Below are 22986 nucleotides of genomic sequence, written 5' to 3'. Positions count from 1 at the left end.
AAACATTCCCTCAATAACAAGAGCAGCAGCGGGATCAGTGAACAGAGTTAAACAATTAAACGGAGTTAAACGGAGTTAAAGTGGTGTTAAAATTTTAAATCCACTCAGTAAATAATAGATTTAGTGTTTTAGTGATCAGACAGTGAGAGATGTCGCTCTGCAGCACAGTGATGAAGACTCTGATCTTCTTCACATTTTCTCTTCATCTTTCATCAGCAGGTGAGTTCTGTAATGTTTACTGTCTTTACTACATTTATTTACTCTCTAATAATAAAGTTTAACGATAAAGCTGTGATAAGGGCAAATCTGACAAAGTTACACATAAATAATACAGTTAATAAATAAATAAATCTCACCAAGTAAAACAGAAATATACACTTTATTATTATTATTATTATTATTATTATTATTATTATTATTATTTCTGTTTCATCTTTACAGTATGTCCAGTGTGTGTTGAGTTAGTGATGTAATGTTAATGTGTGTTTTTACACTTTTACAGTCACACACTCCATGCAGTATTTCTACACTGCAGTTACACCTGGAATAAATTTCCCAGAATTCACCATTGTTGGTCTGGTGGATGGAGGACAGTTTGTGTATTACGACAGTAAGATCGGGAAAATGATCCCAAAGACGGAGTGGATACAGAAGAATGAGGGAGAAGATTACTGGAACAGTCAGACACAGAATCTGCAGGGTCATCAGGAGACCTTCAAAGTCAATGTGGCTACAGCAATGCAGCGCTTTAATCAGACTACAGGTAAACACACACACACACACAGGACAGATGGATAATGTTTTACTGTGTAATTAAAGAACAGTAGAATCTGCTTCTTATAAGTGTGTGTGCAGGACAACTAGTTAAGAATTTGCTAAATTATTTTACTGTGTAATTAAACTAGTAGTTAATTGTACTAAGCAGTTAAACTAGTAGTTAATTGTACTAACCAGTTAAACTAGTAGTTAATTGTATTAAACAGCTAGTTTATTGTGAACTATTGTAGAGCTACAGGACATGTGATGAATAAAAGTCAGTAATAAAAAGAGGAGGCAGTAAATAAGATTGTAATTCAGTAGACGGTTGTGTCTGGTGCTGCTCTGTGCTTCATCACGTCACTGAGACTGAAAACACACTGAAGTGAAGGTGGAGCTGCTTACAGCACAGAGCGCCGCTCTACAGGACGCTTTACTCCATTACACTACACCGTGGACTCGTCACATCACCCGTGTGTTCATGGGAATGATGTTTGGATCGAAATCTTTAGTCTGTGCTCAGGGGGAAAAGTTTCTGCTTCATCCTGCGCTGTTGTTGTTGATCTGCTTCTCCTGCTGTGCTGCACACTGATTGGTCAGATTTACGTATCTCTCCTGTCCAATCAGATGAGCTCGTCTCTGTCGGTCAGAAAGTCAGTAGCTGTACGACGTCTTGTCGGATCTCAGAGGAACGTTTCGTCTGCATGATGGACGTTTCCTCCTTTCAGACCCTGCAGTGTTGAGCAGTGTGCAGTAAAGCTCTCAGAATTCAGCACTGACCAAAGCCACATCTTCAGTGTACACAATAAATATTTGCGTCCATCTTGTGGGTCAGAAAGTCAGAACGTCTCCGTCCCGCTTCAGCGTGGATCCAAAAACAGCTGATTGATGAATCTTCACTCCAGTACAGAAAGCTCCAGTCCAGTCCAAAGCCTGATGGAGTCGATGCCACACGCCGAACATCAGTCGCTTTACGTGTCAGAAAACTGAAGTGAACATCAGACGCTTTATTTATCTGTCTTTATGTTTCATTTGTCTGATCAGAATGAAACACATCAGGGTTTGAAATGTAGATCAGATGCATGAGTGCAGAGAAAAACCTGCAGAACTGCTGGAGAAAATATCTTCTGCTGTGGATCTTCTTCTTCTTCATGGTGTTGTTGTGTGATGTTAGTCATCATGAGCACTTGAGCACGCTGTCATGCTGCGACTGAACATCAGATTAATGTCAGAAATCTGACGCTGCAGTTACTGAGCCCATGTTTCATTAGTTCAGAGTCTGTCACGCTGCAGAGAGAGAGGTTTATACACCACTACTTTTCACATTCATCCATTTTATACATCATCCAACTGATCAGTTAACTAAAAAATGATTGTTAGAAGGATCGATGATCAAAAGAATTGTTGCCGTGAACGATTGTGTAAAACCAAACGGTCCGAATTTGTGAGCATGCGACTGAAACACTGATGGAACTGATGGATGGTGTAAATAAACCCAGCAGCCGAGTCTGTCGCCTGATTGATGAAAATCATCCTGATGATGTCATATGGTGAATTTTTAGGATTGTCTGATGACATGAAGCTCCGCCCCCTCGCTACCACACACACACACACACACACACACATCAGTGACTCTGAGAGACACCGTGTCGGCGTCTGTAATCCTGATGAAGAGGAGGATGGAGTTTCTCTGCAGGATTCTAATGAAGATGAGGTTGATGAAGGTCTCGCTGATGAACTTCACACTTCCACGTGCTGTTGGAGAAACAGCACTCTCCTGATTAGCGTGTGTGAGTGACGTGACGTGACGTCGTCGTACTGAAATAAATGAATCACACAACCGAACACGTTGATCAGTGTTTCAGAACTGAGAAAGTCACAGCGTTTAGATGCAGTGTGTAACTTTAATCAGCGCTACACATGACATTACTGCAGCTACACGTCGTGTTCAGGGTTAAACACTGGATTTATTACTCACTGTAACTTCACATCACTTTACTAACTAGACTTTCTGTCTTTAAAGAGAAACAACAACTAACTGTGTGTGTGTTTGTGTGTGTGTGTTTGTGTGTGTGTGTGTGTATACACTAATGAACTACACTAGTGTGGATACACTAATGAAGCGCTTTAATCAGACTACAGGTAAACACACACACACACACAGTAGAGTCTGCTTCTTATACGTGTGTGTGTGCAGGACAGTTAGTTACGGATTTGCTTAATTATTTTACTGTGTAATTAAACTAGTAGTTAATTGTACTAAGCAGTTAAACTAGTAGTTAATTGTATTAAACAGCTAGTTTATTGTGAACTATTGTAGAGCTACAGGACATGTGATGAATAAAAGTCAGTAATAAAAAGAGGAGGCAGTAAATAAGATTGTAATTCAGTAGACGGTTGTGTCTGGTGCTGCTCTGTGCTTCATCACGTCACTGAGACTGAAAACACACTGAAGTGAAGGTGGAGCTGCTTACAGCACAGAGCGCCGCTCTACAGGACGCTTTACTCCATCACACTACACCGTGGACTCGTCACATCACCCGTGTGTTCATGGGAATGATGTTTGGATCGAAATCTTTAGTCTGTGCTCAGGGGGAAAAGTTTCTGCTTCATCCTGAGCTGTTGTTGTTGATCTGCTTCTCCTGCTGTGCTGCACACTGATTGGTCAGATTTACGTATCTCTCCTGTCCAATCAGATGAGCTCGTCTCTGTCGGTCAGAAAGTCAGTAGCTGTACGACGTCTTGTCGGATCTCAGAGGAACGTTTCGTCTGCATGATGGACGTTTCCTCCTTTCAGACCCTGCAGTGTTGAGCAGTGTGCAGTAAAGCTCTCAGAATTCAGCACTGACCAAAGCCACATCTTCAGTGTACACAATAAATATTTGTGTCCATCTTGTGGGTCAGAAAGTCAGAACGTCTCCGTCCCGCTTCAGCGTGGATCCAAAAACAGCTGATTGATGAATCTTCACTCCAGTACAGAAAGCTCCAGTCCAGTCCAAAGCCTGATGGAGTCGATGCCACACGCCGAACATCAGTCGCTTTACGTGTCAGAAAACTGAAGTGAACATCAGACGCTTTATTTATCTGTCTTTATGTTTCATTTGTCTGATCAGAATGAAACACATCAGGGTTTGAAATGTAGATCAGATGCATGAGTGCAGAGAAAAACCTGCAGAACTGCTGGAGAAAATATCTTCTGCTGTGGATCTTCTTCTTCTTCTTCGTGTTGTTGTGTGAAGTTAGTCATCATGAGCACTTGAGCACGCTGTCATGCTGCGACTGAACATCAGATTAATGTCAGAAATCTGACGCTGCAGTTACTGAGCCCATGTTTTATTAGTTCAGAGTCTGTCACGCTGCAGAGAGAGAGGTTTATACACCACTACTTTTCACATTCATCCATTTTATACATCATCCAACTGATCAGTTAACTAAAAAATGATTGTTAGAAGGATCGATGATCAAAAGAATTGTTGCCGTGAACGATTGTGTAAAACCAAACGGTCCGAATTTGTGAGCATGCGACTGAAACACTGATGGAACTGATGGATGGTGTAAATAAACCCAGCAGCCGAGTCTGTCGCCTGATTGATGAAAATCATCCTGATGATGTCATATGGTGAATTTTTGGGATTGTCTGATGACATGAAGCTCCGCCCCCTCACTACCACACACACACACACACACACACACACACATCAGTGACTCTGAGAGACACCGTGTCGGCGTCTGTAATCCTGATGAAGAGGAGGATGGAGTTTCTCTGCAGGATTCTAATGAAGATGAGGTTGATGAAGGTCTCGCTGATGAACTTCACTCTTCCACGTGCTGTTGGAGAAACTCTGCTCACGTTCACATCAGTAACGAAGCTAGCAGGCGTCAGTTAGCCAGCGTGTCTGTGCTAATCTCTCTCTGAAGGTCAGGACGTGTCCCAGCCAGATGTTGTGAGAGCTTTGAGGAGGTTCTGTGGATTCCTCTGTTCCTCAGCAGTAGTGAAACTCACACTTCAGTCTTCAGCTGATCTTCACAGGAAGCTGCAGGAGAAACAGGAAACCAGGTGGATTCTCCTTCCTGAAGACCGTAGTGTCTTCTACTGTGTGCTGTGTTAGCGTCACTGCGCTCTCCTGATTAGCGTGTGTGAGTGACGTGACGTGACGTCGTCGTACTGAAATAAATGAATCACACAACCGAACACGTTGATCAGTGTTTCAGAACTGAGAAAGTCACAGCGTTTAGATGCAGTGTGTAACTTTAATCAGCGCTACACATGACATTACTGCAGCTACACGTCGTGTTCAGGGTTAAACACTGGATTTATTCCTCACTGTAATACTTTAACTTCACATCACTTCACTAACTACACTTTCTGCCTTTAAAGAGAAACACAACAACTAACTGTGTGTGTGTGTGTGTGTGTGTGTGTGTGCAGGAGTTCACACAGTGCAGATGATGTACGGCTGTGAGCTGGATGATGATGGGACTGTTAGAGGATACACACAGTACAGTTATGATGGAGAAGATTTCATCAGTTTTGATCTGAAAACTCTCACATGGACTGCAGCTAAACCACAAGCTGTGATCACCAAGAACAAGTGGGATAATGATCCTGGTGCCACTGTGGGTGAGAAGAACTACCTGGAGAACATCTGTATCGAGTGGTTAAAGAAGTATGTGTCTTATGGCAGAGAGACTCTGGAGAGGAAAGGTAAAGTGTGTGATCTGTTACTGTAACACACACACACACACACACACACACACACACACACTCTACTGTGGTGTGATTATTTTAAAATCTCTAAATGAAGAATGAGTTTAATCTTTAAAAGCCATACATTAAATGTGTAAATTTTTCTGTCCAACTCTAAACTCTTTCACATCTTTGTAGCCAGAAAATCTTGATCACATGACCAATAACTCTGAACTTCACTGAGGGGGAAAATGAGGTGACGTTCTTCAGATAGTTCAGTGTGTAAAGTGAAAAGACCAAAATCTTTCAGCAGAACAGCGACGTTTTATTTCAGTTAAACAGAGAAAGATTTTTCAGACCAAAGAGAAAAAAGAAGAAGAAAAAGTAACTGAAACTTTAAGGATGTTTTCATTCTAACAGTTTACAAACACTTTAAAGAGTGATGATGATTAGAAAGTGATGAAGATGCTGTTTCTTGTCTCCTGTGCTGCTCACAGCAGATGCTCTTTAACAGTGTGGTGAAGCTTCAACGTTTCTGCTGTAAACTTTCCTCCTTTCCTGCAGAAACCATTCCAGTGTCTCATCTTCACTAAAACACATCAACTGGTGGAAACTTGATGAAAAACGTCCTCAGCAGGAACACAGATTATTCCTCATCAGGGTTCACATGAGGAGTTTAGACATGAAGAACAGAAGAGACTTTTAATATTTCTGTCTCTGTGTCTCTGCAGTTCGTCCTGAGACGTCACTGTTCCAGAAAGAAGCCTCTTCTCCAGAGGTGGTGTGTCACGCTACAGGTTTCTTCCCCAAAGCAGTGATGATCTCCTGGAGGAAGGACGGAGAGGACGTGCATGAGGACGTGGAGCTCAGAGAGACGTTACCCAACCAGGATGGAAGCTTCCAGAAGAGAAGCATTCTGAAAGTCCCAGCTGAGGAGCTGCAGAAACACACCTACACCTGTGTGATTCAGCACAGCAGCTTGGAGAAGGAGTTAGTGCTGAATGTGAGCGAGCGACAGATCCTGAAAGGTCAGAAACACTTTCCTCTAAAACTACAGATTTACAGTGAAATCTGATTTCCTGCTGCAGCAGATAATAAAGACTCTGTGCTGATTTAACAGGTGGAGGATCGATGGCTATCATCATTGGTGTAGTCGTGGCTCTCATTGTTCTCGTTGTTGCTGTTGTTGCTGGAATTATGGTCTGGAAGAAGAAGAACTCTGGTGAGAGGAGGAAGGAGGCAGATGTGAAGTTTTCAGAGAACAGATTTATACTTTCTAATTCTTGAAGGAGATTTGATGAAGATTTTACTTGTTTTTAATCTGAACTGATAAACTGATAAATAAATGTCTGTCCATCATCTGTGTTTCAGGCTTCAAACGTGCTCCAGCCTCTGAAGAGTCTTCCTCCACCAACTCTTAAAGCGTGACTGTGTGTCTTCCTGCTGAAGTGAGAGAGTAAGACATGATGATGTTTACAGTGTCATATGGAAGAAAAATCTGTGTGTGGACTGAAACTCCAGCAGAAAAGACTGAGCTCACATTAAATCTCAGCTCAGAGCTGATCCTGTTTCTTTCTCTCTGTTTTTCTAGGAGACACCAGGAGATGGAGATGAGGACCACACACACACACACACACACATTATTCAGTGGGTATCGGGGTATGGTTTATTTTCTTGTAAATCTCTTGTTCTTGATGTAAAATGGGATTTTTCTGATTGTTATAGTTTTATTTTTATGCTCTGTGTAAATTCTCTGTGTAGTTTTCATTCTTCATCTGTGATTTTACACACACACACACACACACACACACACACACACACACACACTGATCTACTCAGGCTTCAGTCTTTAATAGTGTTTAAAACAGGAGTGTGTATCAGTTTGTGTATCAGTTTGTTTATTCTGTACGTTTCTCAGCTGATTTCCTGTAGAATCAGGTTCAGATCGTCAGCACACGAGAGCTTTGAGTTCCGTCTTTTCCCTCTGACTCCAGTGAGATTTTCCTCAGCAGCTGTTTGTGTAGCTGATGGATTTGTGCGTCTCAGACAGAAACTGGGTTCTTCAGATGTGATGAGTGTTGAACAGATTGGACTAAAGTGTAAAAGAACAGGAGTGAAGACAGCAGAAGCAGGAGGTCATGCTGGAGGATCAGAACTCTGAGATTTTATTTTCAACACAAGAACAAAACACAAAGTCACTAAACCTCACTGAGGACTTTATTTATTACTGAACTCCATTTAAAACTTAAACAATCCATTCAACACCTTTTCACATCTGAACGACCTGTTTAACAAATCTGTGTGTTTTATTAGCTTCAGTCCCATCAGTAATTATAACACATCATACTGTTTTAAACCCTGTTTTAAAGGGTTTAGTCTCTAATAAAGATTATTTTATTTACTAGTTTGTGTTTCTTCTCTGTTTACATGATAACGATAAGAGAATACAAACTGTTATAATAATGCTGAAATAAATAAATAACATTAAAGTTTGTGCTTGTGTGATTTTTTTTTTCTAATAAAGAAAATAGAATGAAGAATTTGATTAGAAAGTTTGAAACCAAACTCTATCAGCTAGTGATAATTTTCCTATCAGTATAGAAATCAGAGTAAAACTAGCACAAACAGTGATAGAACGAAAGAAGACATGAAAGTTTAAATCAGCCATCAGGGTCAAATATTAAGATATTATGTAAAATTGCTTAAATTAATGATAATATGGATGAAGTAGAAACTCTTAATGATAAGATGAGTGAAGCACTGAGGAACACAGCTGATGAAGTTACAGGTAAAAAAGAAGGCAGATAAAGAGACAGTGATGAAAAGAAATAAAGCATTTAAAGAATAAGAAGTTATTGTTATATATAAAAGAGCACAGGTCATGGTAAGGAGAGTAATATGTACAGCTAAGAGGAACTACTGAGAGAGATTTGTAATAATATTGGTGATAAGAAAAATGGAAGGGAACAAAGAAATAGTAACATTGCTGCTACGATGCTAAAGAACCATTAGCTAATGTGTACAGTAATGAAGACATATCAGAAGAAATGAAGAGGTACAGAGATCAGAAACTGAGAGAGAATCCTCAAATACTGGAGGGAAGAGGATCATCTTGTAACAGGTGTGAGGGCAAGTGAACGGCGAAGGAGGTCTGAAAAAGGTAAAACTGCTTGGACTTTATCTGGCATTAGAAGTGATTGAGGACTTGGAGTGTCTGAACAAGTCTGAAAAACAGACTGAAACTGCTGCAGGAATGAGAAGTGCAATGGTGTGTATCAAGTCCACTTTACAAGCCAAGAGAAATGAGGAAGGTTTTCAGGAGGTTTCTAATAAAGCAGCTGCAATGGTTGTCTCCCTTGGGATTGCGTCCATTCAGATTCCTCACCAAAGACAGCCACCAAGGCGATACACTGGTGGGACCAGCCAGCACACTGTCCTGTCACAGGTTCCGTCAACCAGATCTAGATGTTCTGCAGAAGTTAGAGGAAACTCTACTGGCTGGAGAAGTGAGTGACATTGTTGATCAGTATTACAGAACTGAACTAGGACAAAGTTTCGCTCCAAAAACACTTTTAGATCTAGTACTGAAGTGGCCTATGTCCTTAGAGGAATGCCAGTTGAATTGAGAGGCCTGTTTGATCAAGTTGAAACCCTTGTCAGGTTTTTTTAGTCATCACAGTGTCATCTGCTGAGGCTGAGAGAAGTTTTTGTGCTTTCAGAAGACTAAAATCATGGCTCAGTACAGATGACACAAGTGAGACTGAACAGTATTGCTGTTGTAACCCGGATAAAGTCATTGGTGTTTTTTTTTTCGGATTTATGCATAAACAAATTGTTTGAGTTCCATATAAATAGTTTTATAAATTAATGTTGTGAAATTTGAAATTCATTGCCAGCAATGAGTGATATAACGAGGTCATGTGATATCGGTATACGGAAACAGTCATTAAAACAAATTAATTGTTTGTTAAATGCTTTTTTGTATAAATACTATAAATATGCTGGTAAAAATATTTAAAAAGAATTTGTATTTTATTTATAAGTTTGTTTATGTGTCATCTGATGATGCATGCTGGGTGTGTGCATACATGGAGAGAGAAAAGAGGAAGAGTTAAACAACGGAGCGGCTGAAATTTAAATGGTCATTGTACAATCTGTGATTTGATGAGGGGACGCCAGCAGTGAGCAGTTAGCTAGAAGGAAAGTTGGACAGAGTGGAGGTGGAAGAGATTAAGGACTTCTCACCAGGACAAGTGCCTGGGTGGCGGGTTAGTAGCAGCTGTACCGTGGATGCAACTATCATGGGTGAAAGTACTGATGGTGATAGTGAAGGTATGCACTGGCAGGAGGTATCACGGAAGAGGAAAGACAGGAGTAATAGTTCTGGAAGCTCTACATTAGGCTTGGAGACTAGTGAAACAAACCAAAAAACTAAGACTGCAAAGACAAGCGTGAGAAAGGAGGATAAAGAAACGGCATGGAAATTAATGGCTATTGAAAAAGAAATGGGAAAAATGAAGTTTGCTAAGTATCTAAGCAACAGGAGGTTACTTATATTTACAAAAGACAAACAACAAAGAGATAAGTTCCTACATGCAGAAACATTAAACGAGGAAAGAATCAGTGCTCATATGCGAGGAAATGCAGCAAAGTGTAGAGGTGTTATTTATGATGTACCTTTGTCAGTGTCAATGGAAGGCATTGTGCAAGAAGTTAAAGGAGGCAAAGTGATGAAAGCGACTAGACTACACATGGTAAGGAATGGGCTTAAAAGGGATAGCTTAGCAGTTCTCCTTGAATTTGAAATGCTTATGATCAAGAAAATCAAAATGGGGTATTTGAGTTATGATGTTAGAGAGTATATACCAGCCCCAATGTGAGGAAAGATAAGATGTGCTAGATGTGGAGGGGAACATGAATATGGTAAATGTGACAAAGATGCAAAAATCAGATGTTGCAACTGTGGAGGTGAACATAGTGCTGCGTTTGGAGGATGCTCTGTACAAAAACAAGCTAGAGAGGTTCAGAAGTACAAAATAATAAATCAAGTGTCATATGCTGATTCAGTTAAAAAGGTCAAGGAAAATATGTTGCGACGGCAGTTCCAACGATGCTCATGTTGCAAATCATATAAATCAGCCAGCAAGAGGATGTAGAAAACTTGTGTAGAAAACCAGAGACACACAGAAATACACACATGCTGTAGAAAGAAGAATGAGGATGTATGGATTATGGATAAAATTAGCTTTGTAGTTTTCATATGCAAAATTGTGAATGTAGCAATGCAGCAAAAGAGGAAAAGTGATAAAATTAAGACAATTGTAGAGGCTGCAACAGAGGTATTGGGCAGTAAAGATATTAAGGCTGAAATAATTCATGAAATACTTAATCCCTATGATGGTCTGTCTCAGGGTGATTAATGTACTTATGGTGTTTCATGTCCTCCAAAGGAATGCCAGAAGTTTAATTGCAAATGGACAAGAGTTTAAGAAGATCATAACTGATATGGAAGTCACACATGATGTTGTGTTTATTCAAGAGACTTGGTTAAAACCTCATTTGGAATTTACTATGACAGGGTATAGTGATATCAGGTGTGACAGAATTGGATCGCAACGTGAAGGATATATAAAATTCATTAAAGATAACTTGGCATATAGAAGAATAAATGGCTCAAATGAACATGAATGTGTAGTTATAGAAATGTGTAGTGCAAGAGGTAATATTAAATTGGTAAATTTTTATAATCCATGTAAGAACTTAACAACACAAATATTTCAAGACATTTTACCAAATGTTGATAGAAGAGAAATATGGTGCGGAGATTTTAATGCTCATAATAGACTTTGGGGAAGTGATCATACAGATCAGAATGGAGAAGTTGTTGAAGAATTAATGGACCAGAGATTGCTTGTGTGTGTTAATGATGAAAGTGGTACTAGAGTAGATGTTAAAAAGAATTCAGTATTATGTCTAGACCTTACTTTTGTTACTGGAAATATGAGTAATATTTGTGAGATTTGTATCATATACTGTTGTGTACCAACATTAACACATCATTTTCCCAAAGTCACGTTTTATCGGAGATACAAGCTTTATGACTTGGGAGCAGTGAGATACGAGATTATGCTCTCATTGATAAGAACGGTACGGACACAGACGTCGCTGCTGCCAGCAGTGTTCAATAAAGTCTGCGGTCACGTTGAGCCTTTTGACAAGAGACAAGGCTTAAATAGTTAACCAAAGCTAATGACTGTAGTTACATACATCTTCCTAAACTCTATTTTAAAGGTTTAAGAGCTATAAGTGATGCAATACAAAACACGATAAGCTGATTAGGCTGTCTAATAGGTGGAGATTAGTCTAATCTGCTCGCAAACTTACCTTCGTGGCATTAAGAGATTTGCTCTCAAGCTATTTTCAAGACTTTAGATTGGTTAATAACTTGTAAAAATAACAGACCCACGTGGGGACTGACCAATAGCATCGATATGTGAAAAAATAAGAAATTGACAAAATTTGGACATAGGAGGTTTCAGCCCGACAGCGACGATATGCAGGAAGGGTGCAGAATAGAGAGGTGGTGCTTTCATAAAGCAGATTGGGAAAAGTTCAAAGAATGCTGCATGGAATCTATTAAAACTATAACGATGGAGGGAGATGTTGATAGATATACAGAAGCTGTGAAAGCAATTAGTATGAAAGAGGTCATGGCTATAGTGTACTATGATATAGAGAAAGCCTATGATTCAATGTGGAGAGAAGAATTAATGATCAAACTACATAATATGGGGGTTGGAGGAAGGATATATAATTGGATTTTAGACTTCTTGTCAAATCGGACATTTCGTGTTAAAGTTGAAGATGCTGTATCTGATGAGCTGGATATAATAAATTGCATTCCTCAAGGGAGTGTTGTTAGCCCAATTCTGTTCAGTATAATGATGAATGATATCTTTGAGAAGGTTGGCAATGATATTGGATATTCACTTTATGCAGACGATGGGGCCATTTGGAAAAAAAGAAAAAATACTAGACTAAGTGATTAATAAAATCCAGAATGCTATAATAAAAGTAGAAAAATGGACATATGATTGGGGATTTAAAATTTCAGTTAATAAATCATGCTACATGCTCTTTACAAGAAAGAGAAATTTAGGAAATTTACAGATTAAATTATATGGTCATAACATGGAAAGAGTAACAAAGTTTAAATATTTAGGATCATGGTTTGATGAGAAATGTTTATGGAGGTCGCATATTAAACAGTTTGAAACCAAATGTAATAAAGCATTAAATCTTATGAGACTTAAATCTTCTAGAGTTAAAGAGAGAATGGTCTGAAAGTAACACTAATAATATTGGAAAATTGACACTAGAATATGTTAAGAAAATTTTTTAACAGTATTTGTTAATATTTACTGATGGGTCTAAAGACTCAGATAACAATCATGTGGGAGTAGGAGTGTATATACCAGAGTTTGAAATAAATATATGTAAACAAATTACAGTTTTTCTCAATCGATTTGGTACATTTCTCCAAACTCAGGTAACAGCTCTCAAAACAGTTAACACAGCAAACTAAACACACTCTTATGCTGGCGAAACCGTTAAGTATTCACTGCACAATGAAACACAGCATTTTATTCTAGTAAGGCATTTATTAAAATTCAATATTAACATCAAAACTAAAAGTGTGTTCTCTGTTGATTTTATAACAAATTCAGCTGAAGATACACAAAGAAATAAATGAAAATACATGTTTTTCATTAAGTTCTTTAATGAGGAGTTCAGGTGTACAACAATAAGTTGTCACCCCACACACACAAATATATATACAGTCAGGTCCATAAATATTGGGACATCGACACAATTCTAACATTTTTGGCTCTATACACCACCACAATGGATTTGAAATGAAACGAACAAGTTGTGCTTTAACTGCAGACTGTCAGCTTTAATTTGAGGGGATTTACATCCAATCAGGTGAACGGTGTAGGAATTACAACAGTTTGCATATGTGCCTCCCACTTGTTAAGGGACCAAAAGTAATGGGACAGAATAATAATCATAAATCAAACTTTCACTTTTTTAATACTTGGTTGCAAATACTTTACAGTCAATTACAGCCTGAAGTCTGGAACACATAGACATCACCAGAGGTTGAGTTTCATCCCTGGTGATGCTCTGCCAGGCCTCTACTGCAACTGTCTTCAGTTCCTGCTTGTTCTTGGGGCATTTTCCCTTCAGTTTTGTCTTCAGTAAGTGAAATGCATGCTCAATCGGATTCAGGTCAGGTGATTGTCTTGGCCATTGCATAACATTCAACTTTTTTCCCTTAAAAAACTTGTTGGTTGCTTTTGCAGTATGCTTTGGGTCATTGTCCATCTGCACCGGGTTGGCACTCTGTCCAGGGTGTATCCTGCCTTGATGCCCGATGACGCCAAAGAGCACAGGCTCCCTGTGACCCGAGGTAGTTCGGATAAGCGGTAGAAAATGAATGAATAAATGTACTGCATTCATTGAATCAATTATTTTATTGATCATGCCTCTCAATTACATCTGGCCAGAGAATTTCATCAACATCACAGAAAATATTTTTCACGAGTCATGCATCGTGGGAAAAAACGCCTTGAATGCTGTATCCATCCTTGACATGCTTGCGCCCCAATATCTCCACAGGCCTCTTCCATCGCCTGAAGAAGACTTACTTGGTTGTAAGGGTTGCGATCATGTACTTTCCATCTCCAAGAGGAGAAGAATTCCTCAATTGGATTCAGGAAAGGAGAATATGGTTGAAGAAACACCATCCTGAATTGTGGGTGATTCTCAAACCTCTCTCGCACTAGTGCTGAATGGTGGAATTGGACATTGTCCCAAACAACTACAAAATTCTGCACCATTTGCTCCTGATCACCCTGCGGAAAGAGGATTTCATTGAGGAGGTTTTAAAAATATAGGAGCCTTGCTGTGTTGTATGGTCCCAAGACAGCATTGTGTGCCACAGCACCAGTTGTAGAAATTGCTGCACAGAGAATGATGTTGCCTCCTCGTTGTCCAGGGACATTGACTGTAGCACGATGGCCAATCACATTTCTCCCTCTTCTCCTTTTTTTTTGAAGATTGAAGCCTGCTTCATCAATATACAAGTACTCATAATGAGTTGCACTGCTATCCAACCTCAAGATTCTCTAGAGTAAAAAGAACAAGGTAAAATATAGTAAATTTGTGTTTTACAGTAATGGCATTGATTGCAGTCAATACTACTGTGAAATTGTTGCTGAAGATTGAGTTCACACTTTGAAGCAGCAGTATACATAGATATGCCTAAATCTTTTCACATATAGTAGCATGGAATAGTTTATGGACACATACTTAAAATTCAGGAAAAATATATCTTTGAGTTGACAGTAAAATTGCAGTAATTGGGTTGCACATACTTGAACAAACTGGAATCGCAACTCCTTCACTCTAATGGAGTTCCTCTCAAAGGGCACTTTGTATACTGTACTTGCTTCATTCGGATAGCATTTCTTCTTAGAACACGGTCAATTGTGGAGCGACTGCATTGGTGGATATTGTGGAACAGTTGATTGTCCTGTGTTATTCTTTGCTGAATTTCTTTGAGGCGGAGGGTGTTGTTCTGGACCACCATGTCAACAATGGCATGCTCTTGTTCAACTGAAAAAAGTCTTGTTCGTCCGCCTGAATGTTCTCTAACTTCAATTCTGAAAAAGGTTTGGACAAGCAGGAACATTTACTGTAGAGATCTAGACCTATGTCAAACAAGACTACATGGACTCTCATTGTAAAAGTAGAATGATATAGTTACTTACCGGTTTTCCCTCTGAAATGCACGGATAATTGAAGCCACTGTGGATCTGTTTATATTGGGCTGAACTCTCTGGCCAGCTTCTCTCTGTGAGAGACCATGATTTATGACATGGTCAATAAGTGTGGCTCTGATTTCATTTGAAACACGCGTGTACCCTACCCTCATTCTACCTCTCCTCCCTCTTTGCCCTCCTCTTCCTCCCTGTCCACCTCTTCTTATATTTTCTCTTTCCACTATACCATTACCCTCCAATCTATCCATCTCTTCAAACTCTTCTCCTCTTCCTACATGCTCAGCTCTTCTTGCTCTTCCTCCTACATCTTCATCTCCTCTTTCTCTATCTCCTCTTCCTCTTCTCCCTCTCCCTCTACCCTGGCCACCACCTCTCACTCTTAAACCTCTTCTGTTTCCACTGCTCATACTTCCTTTTCTTCTTTGTTCTTCTTCTCTTCCCCTTTTGTAGTTGTTGTAATTACATAAGACAGCTGTGTGAACAATTAGGAAATTGGCTTTTTCTGTGTTGAGTGGATTACTAACTCATCAGATAACAATTTGGCGTTAATTGAAGACACAAGCTGTGCAACTGACTATTTTACAATTCACAGAGTTTTGTTTGTTGTGTTTTGAAAATGGTACAAAAATGCTTGTGATCTTTGTGAGGAACAATGAAAAAGTTACAAATGTTTTTCCTGATATATTAAAGATTTGGTTGGCTGTATGAACTGCTGTGATAAAATTAGGGATTTTTGTGCACAGTGTTTTGAGAAAATTATGCTTTTGATTTGTGATTTGTATGAAATGAAGGAGAATTTACTATCTGTTTAGGACAATTACAAAGTGTACTGATCACTGTGTTAACTGTTTTGACAGCTGTTACCTGAGTTTGGAGAAATGTACCAAATCGATTGAGAAAAACTGTAATGATCTGTGTACACAGCTGAAGTTGTAGCTATAATTCTAGGTTTACAATGGTAGAAGAAGTAAAACCACAAAGAGTAATTATATGTTCTGACTCTATCGCAGCACTTTATAGCTTGGATTCAACTGAAACAGCAAGAGATGACCTATTAAATGAAATATTCACGATAATGTTAAGAATAGAAAGACTTGGAATTGATGTACAATTTTGTTGGATCCCGGCTCATGTTGGTGTAGATGGCAATGAGATAGCAGATCTGACTGCAAAAAACTGGGAAAAAATCATTTGGGAAAGGTGACGCCAAGTCGTTAATAAAAACAGCAATAGAGGAAACATGGCATAAAAAAATGTGATACAGATAATAAAGGGAGACACTACTATAATATACCAAATTCAATCAAGGTCAAGGCAATTAAAGGGAAATGTAAAAGAGAAAAAGTGTTTTTATCAAGATTAAAACTAGGACACACTGGATTAAAATCAACCATATTTTTAATGGAAAAATGCACATCATATAAATGTGATGCATGTAATGTTCCATGTGAAAATATGGAACATGCCATAATGATGTGTAAAAAATATAACTTAGAAAGGGAAATATTTAAAGGAAAGATATATGAGTTGAGAAAGTAATGGAGTTTGAAAGGAATATTAGGGTTGGGTGAAAAAATGTGGGAATGTAATAAAGAATTATTTATTTTTTTAAAAGAATCAAGAATATACCATAGAATATAGATTTTCATTTGTTGTGAGATGGTTAAAGATCACTCAGAGAAATCTATGAAGTTGATTCTGAGTCTCTTTAACAAGGTGTGGGAATCAGGTAAGCTGCCTGCTGGTTATTGTGCCAAGTGGAAAGTTAGGCAAGGATCACTCACAGCTTACTAACTACAGACCTATGATGGAGCTTATGGTCATGAACAGACTGGTACATGTTATAGAGAAAAGAAATTTTTTTTCTGCATTTCAAAGTGGTTTCTGTAAAAAGGTGAAACACTACAGATTCTGTTCTCTGCTTAAAGAATGAACTAAGAATGAAATATGATTCAGATGAACCAGGAAGTGTTAGTTGGAGCATTCTTTGACGTTTAAAAGGCTCACTATATGATGTGGAGGAAAGGACTCTTAATAAAATGGGACAGAATGGGAATAAAGAGAAGGATGTATAACTGGATCATGAATTTCTTGTTTCTTATGGGGTGAGATCACGCATTTGGCTAGCTACCAAGACATTATTTTAATTATTCGGTTCATTTCTATTCTCACTGAGTGAAATCTTTTTACTTGTTTATAGAGGTTATTGTGGCATGCTTTTGGATCAATATTTTTTAAAAGGATCTGACAGAAAGCCCAAATCTAAGAAGAATTCACAGAAAAGTTCCTCTGTTAGCGGTGTCGAGCAGGATGCTAATATGGATGACGCGAGCGTGGTGAGTCATGAGGAGCAGAGTTTCAACCTGAATTTTGCTCAAGCTTTGGACAAATGAATTGAAAACATTACAAAGGTAATAGATGAGCAAGTAAATATTGTCCTAGCCCTGATAAACCAAACAGTCCAGTTAAAGGCCTTGGTCGAGTGTGTAGGCCAGTCGGAGAAACGGATCGCCGGTGTGGAAAATTAAACAGAATCCCTGCGTACTTCAGTGGCTGACTTTCTAAAAAATGTGTACGAAATGTCAGAACCGATCAATGATTTGGAGAATCGCGGACGTAGACACAAGTTTCGTCTAGTCCGGTTGCCAGAAGGAACGGAAGGCAATGATACGATGAACTTTTTTGAAGGATGGCTGCCTGAAAGCAGGGCGGATAAAGTTTGATAATGCTCATTGCTCTTTGGTGCAATTGCCAGGACCTGCGCAACGGCCCAGACCTATCATAAAGTTCCATAACTTTACAGACGGATACCAAAAGGAGTGCTGACACAGGACCGAGGATTTCATTCTTCAGTGGTTATTCTGCAATGGTGATAAAGAAATGCAAAGCCTTCGACAATGCCAAAAAGCAACTGCAGAAGATGAAGACTGAATATGCCATGCTGTATCTGGCAACTCCGAGGCTGACTATCAACTGCACAATGAAGTGCTTTGCCTCACCAGGTGACGTGACAGCGTTCATTGACAACCTGGACTAGCGTGACAAACTTTAGCGGGCACTTATGTGGTACATAAACAAAATAAGTCACTGAGTGAAGGTGTATCAAGGTTCTGGGAGCATCATGGAATTTGTGTTACCCCATGTTAAAGGATATGAGTGTTTTGAGAGGCAGGCAGTTGCCTACAAAAGTAAGAATAATTAGAAGAGTAAGAATAATTCTTCCTGCATGGTTGGCAGGTTTGTTTCCTTGTATATTTTTTCCCTTGTTTTAATGGTATTTTATTTTATTTTTGATTAAAGCTCAGCTTTTCTGTGTACATTTATAGGAACATATTCTTTGATTATCTGCATTACATTTACACTGATTGTCTGTACCGTATTTAATGTCTACAGTGCTTAGTATCTGTACTTGGAATATTTGTGGTATCCATAATTCTATAAAATGTAGGAAGATACTTTTTTGAGAAAAGTAAATATCGAAATTGCTCTTTTACAAGAGACTCGGTTGAGTGATGTACTGTAGAACATCAAGAGGCAGAAGTGCTGTGCTTCTCATTAAACATAATTTCCCATTCAACTCTTCACCCTTCTGATAAGGAATAGACATTCTTTTCTACTTCCTATAATTACTAGGATGTTAATACAGGACCTGTTTTACAAATTAATGGGCCTGTTCCTAATGTTGTAGCCACTGTTTATCACCCACCCAGGAGCTATACTAGTTTTTTAAATGATTTTTCTGTATTCTCAACTTTACTGAGTTCTACATTGTAGCGGCTATCTTACGTTGTTAAAAGCCGCTGAGAGGCTGAAGCAGGAACTCAATGCATTTGCGACGCATATGAAGAATCCGTGAGGCAAACAGTTGTTAATAATCCCCTTTTATTGCACAGACAGATATTTCTTCTTTCAAAAGTTGTGTATGAGATATATATATGTGTATATGTATATGGTCAACAAAGAATACATCGTCCTGACTCACCCCCTCTCTCTCCCACACTAAGTGAACAGGTGACTAATATTCCTATTCCCAGGTAATCCCGTGACCCTCCACCATGATCACGTGACATTAATTTAATTTAACTCTTTCATGTCCCTTTCATACATAAAATGTTATTATATTGCACGATTTTACAGTTTTTTACAATGGCTATGACAGTTTTTTCAATACATTTAACAAGTTTCCTAAACTCTTAACGCACCAACACACCTAAAACACACAATTGGCAAAACGGTTAATTTCATGCTCAAAATCACACATTGTAAACTAAACCCCAAAACTAATTTTCAAAATACAATAATAAACTAACACAATACACTTTGTCTAACAAAACACTGCAAACATGTTTCAAAATCAAATAATTATTCAAAACACTAACACATGTTCTCTTCCAACAGGAACATTTAGTCAATCATAACACAATGACAAAAAAAACACTATCATCAGCTGAAATTACAGAAACTGCATTATTTTATGTGTCAGGTCTGCCCTTATACAATAGACAGTATATTGTATTGATCATCGGTTGTGTTTTGCACTGTAGTTTCTTTTGAAGCCTCTCTACATTTTTGTTTTGTTGGGTTTAGTAAATGCATGCATTTTGTTTCTTTTGCTGCAGAAATTCAATACAAAAAATGAATGACCATCTCAGAGTAGCTTTATAAAATGTACAGTTTATGTAAAAAAAATACAGACACAGAATTGCTGCAGTAAAGACTTTATTTGTAAAAGGACATTACTGCTGTTGTGAAAAAATCCTTTGTTGTGAAAAATCCTTGAACCTTAAGAGTATATATTAAAATATTAATATATTATTATAATATAATGATTATTATATTAATACCAAGGTAATATATAACTAGAGAATAAGATAACCACACTGGAGTCAGAGGGAATGTTTATATGTTTATTATAAATAAACTTAGTAAACGGGAGATCTGGATCTGGAGATCCAGGGCCATAATCAGAGGGAGCAGAAGGAATGTAATCTGGGGGTCCAGGGCCAGAATCAGAGGAAGGAGATGCCAAGACAGGAGTGAGAGGACGAATATAGGCATGAGGAGGCACTGAGGGACGAGGAGGAGAGACGGGAGTTCCGAGCTCAGGGTAGCAAAGGTCAACATGAGGACAGCCATCAGTTTGAGTTCTCTGGTCCACAAGGCTAGCCAGAGGGGTTTGAGAGGAGGAAGTGCTAGTAGGAGGCCCCCTCACAATATGGAACAGCAGATGAGGATGCTCAGGAAGGTCAGAAGAATAGAGCTGTTCCAGACACGTAATGAGCTCATGGGTGATATGAAGCAGCTGGAAGCGGCGATAGCTCGCCATGACGTCAGCAGGCACTGGCCTTGGGTAGGGAGAAGGACGAGGATGGTGAGGCAAGGACCTGATGGTGCGACCAGGATGAATTGGCTGACCTTGAGGCGAAGGATCTGAGGGGAGATAAGGGGAGATAAGGGGAGTTAGAGGAGATAGAGGAACTGAAGCTTGAGATATGCGTAAGCAAGCCCAGCCTGGGCAAAGACAGGCTGAGATCATAATAAATTCAAGCATTTAGCAGGTTAAAGGAGTCATCAAAGAACTCCATTTGTACACAAGCAACATTATAGCAGCAATAGCTTAGCAACAGTGACAACATTATAGCAGCAATAGCTTAGCAATAGTGACAATATAAGATGACAAATAGATAAGAGCTTTCTTTTAACATAACTTTTGACATAAATCAGACTCATAGAGTGACTTATAATCATTAAAAAATCATGTATAGAAGAAAATAGCAAAGGAGAAACTTACTCATTGTAGTTGAATGAAGGATTAATCCTCAGGACGTCTGTCATGAAAAAACTAAGAGGCAAATGTAACATTGACCAGGAAGTAAAGCTCTTTTGAGCATATTTTTAATAACAATAACAAAATTGTTGTTTAGAATGAAGACGGCCTTGGTTCCCAGACCATGACTCAGAATTGTTATGTAGAATGAAGAAGACCCAGGGTCGCAGACCTGGGCTCCCAGCCCTGGGCCCCGGGGAACTAAGGGGAGGAAAATCCATAAATGGGCATATGGGTAAAAGGTGATGGAAAACAAGGGGATTGTGGGGAACAGGACGTTACAAAACATATGAGGTTATTCCGGTAAATAAGGTGATATGATGAAAAACATATTGGGAACGGGCCTGTGAGGAGGGGAACCAAAGAGGAGGCGCCTAGAAGTGCCAGGGTATATATAGAGGAGAATTTTTGGGGCCAAAATGGTACAGTATGTGTAAAAAAAAAAACCGTTACTTTGCAGGACCGTCCTGAGAGTTTTTGTTTTTGTTTTTGCATGCCGATGCTCTTCATGAAGATGCTCTTTTTGGGTTTTTGGGATTTCTTTTGTTACTTTCAACTTGGCAATTTCTCTTAGAGAATTTTGGCTGATTGACCACAATAAAGAAGTTTGCTCATTCTCATCCAGGTCTGAGGAGTTTTCTCAGTGTTTTGCTTGTAGTAATTATAATTTATCATTTAAGTCTAATTAAAACAGTCTTTATTAATAAAAAGTCTAAGTGTGGAGGTCACCCTGCGATGTGTTGACTTGGAGACGGGCTCTAAGTTCCGACACTGCAAGATATACAAACAGAAAAAGCACCGGAATTATAATAAAAAACAAAGTAATCTTCTAATCTGCCCGTTTTTTTGCATTTGGCCACATGTTCTCATCCACATCACACCTGATATCTTCTCTGGCAAGGCATTGTGGGAAGAATCTTTTGGCATGCCTTATCCACCCCTGGCAGTGTTCAGCTGTGATGTCTTGACATGCAGCATCCATTGCATCCAGGAGGGACATTTGGTCCTCTTTTAGAACATATGATCATGCAATTGAAAAAAAACCTCAACACCTGAGTGTGGTTCCTACATGGGAATCAACTGTGATTTATATATTTGCATAACTGCAATAAGCTGTTTCTCATTAGCAATGGAATAAAATACAGGGAATATATTTGTGTTTCAATTCACAATATGAACAGCTGTTGACTTTGACTTTAGTCTATATAAGTTATGTTTAGAACATGATGTTATCTGTTCTGACATACAGTGTGAAAGCATTTGTAAATTTGACTGTAAAATTACATTGTTTTGGTCTTGGTTGAGCTTGTGTGTAAAAGAAGTTCAAGCATTTTAAATTTGTGTTAACTGTATGCATTTTGTATCAAAGCAACAAGAAATGTGTTAATTGTATAGCATACAAAGACGGATGTTGTGCTAACTGTGTTAAGAGTTTAGGAAACTTGTTAAATGTATTGAAAAAACTGTCATAGCGATTGTAAAAAACTGTAATACTATGAATGCATGGAGATCTGTTTGTAGATTTGGAGGTCTAAATTGACTTTTTTTTATCCCCATATTAAACAACCCTGACTTTATCCCAAGAATTTTGGATGGTGGTTTTAAATGATGTTGTAGACAATAGATTAGTCATTTATGGAGTTTTCTCAGAAGTACCAGTTATTCAAACATGATTTCTTTCATTTCCTTCAACTGAGACATTATATTACTGATGATAAAACACTTGTTAGAAACTGTGAGATTGAGAGGTTATAATTTTTATCATCAAGAAAAATATCTTTGAGTAGATTTTATGGTTGTATGCATTCAATAACAGCAGCATCAGCAGGATCAGTGACTCTGTACTATACAGTTAAAGGCACGGTGCA

At 38.7% G+C, this 22986-nt stretch overlaps 1 protein-coding gene across 3 annotated transcripts; it reads left to right on the top strand.

Moving 5' to 3' along the window:
- On the top strand, nucleotides 1-7935 carry LOC132854392 (H-2 class I histocompatibility antigen, Q9 alpha chain-like). 3 transcript variants are annotated; one of them, XM_060882752.1, is made up of 7 exons: nucleotides 2-219; nucleotides 503-763; nucleotides 5186-5461; nucleotides 6175-6471; nucleotides 6564-6665; nucleotides 6815-6891; nucleotides 7035-7935. In XM_060882752.1, the coding sequence occupies exons 1-6, from the start codon at nucleotides 150-152 to the stop codon at nucleotides 6862-6864; spliced, it is 1056 nt and encodes a 351-aa protein (XP_060738735.1). In that variant the 5' UTR covers nucleotides 2-149; the 3' UTR covers nucleotides 6865-6891; nucleotides 7035-7935. The 3 variants fall into 3 exon arrangements, with proteins under 3 accessions (XP_060738732.1, XP_060738735.1, XP_060738734.1); XM_060882751.1 differs by having other exon boundaries at nucleotides 4-219; nucleotides 6815-6899; XM_060882749.1 differs by lacking the exon at nucleotides 7035-7935 and having other exon boundaries at nucleotides 1-219; nucleotides 6564-6897.
- The last annotated feature ends 15051 nt before the right edge of the window (nucleotides 7936-22986 follow it).

The sequence above is a fragment of the Tachysurus vachellii genome, chromosome 12 (assembly GCF_030014155.1).
Source record: "Tachysurus vachellii isolate PV-2020 chromosome 12, HZAU_Pvac_v1, whole genome shotgun sequence".
Taxonomy (NCBI): domain Eukaryota; kingdom Metazoa; phylum Chordata; class Actinopteri; order Siluriformes; family Bagridae; genus Tachysurus; species Tachysurus vachellii.
This window is presented reverse-complemented; position numbering and strand designations above follow the sequence as displayed.

Bases quoted from the DNA above. Each gene is read 5' to 3' on its own strand.
- LOC132854392 (XM_060882749.1), top strand. From the start codon at position 150: ATGTCGCTCTGCAGCACAGTGATGAAGACTCTGATCTTCTTCACATTT. The intron at 764-5,185 runs GTAAACACACAC...GTGTGTGTGCAG, and splicing joins GCGCTTTAATCAGACTACAG to GAGTTCACACAGTGCAGATG. The intron at 6,472-6,563 runs GTCAGAAACACT...CTGATTTAACAG, and splicing joins CGAGCGACAGATCCTGAAAG to GTGGAGGATCGATGGCTATC.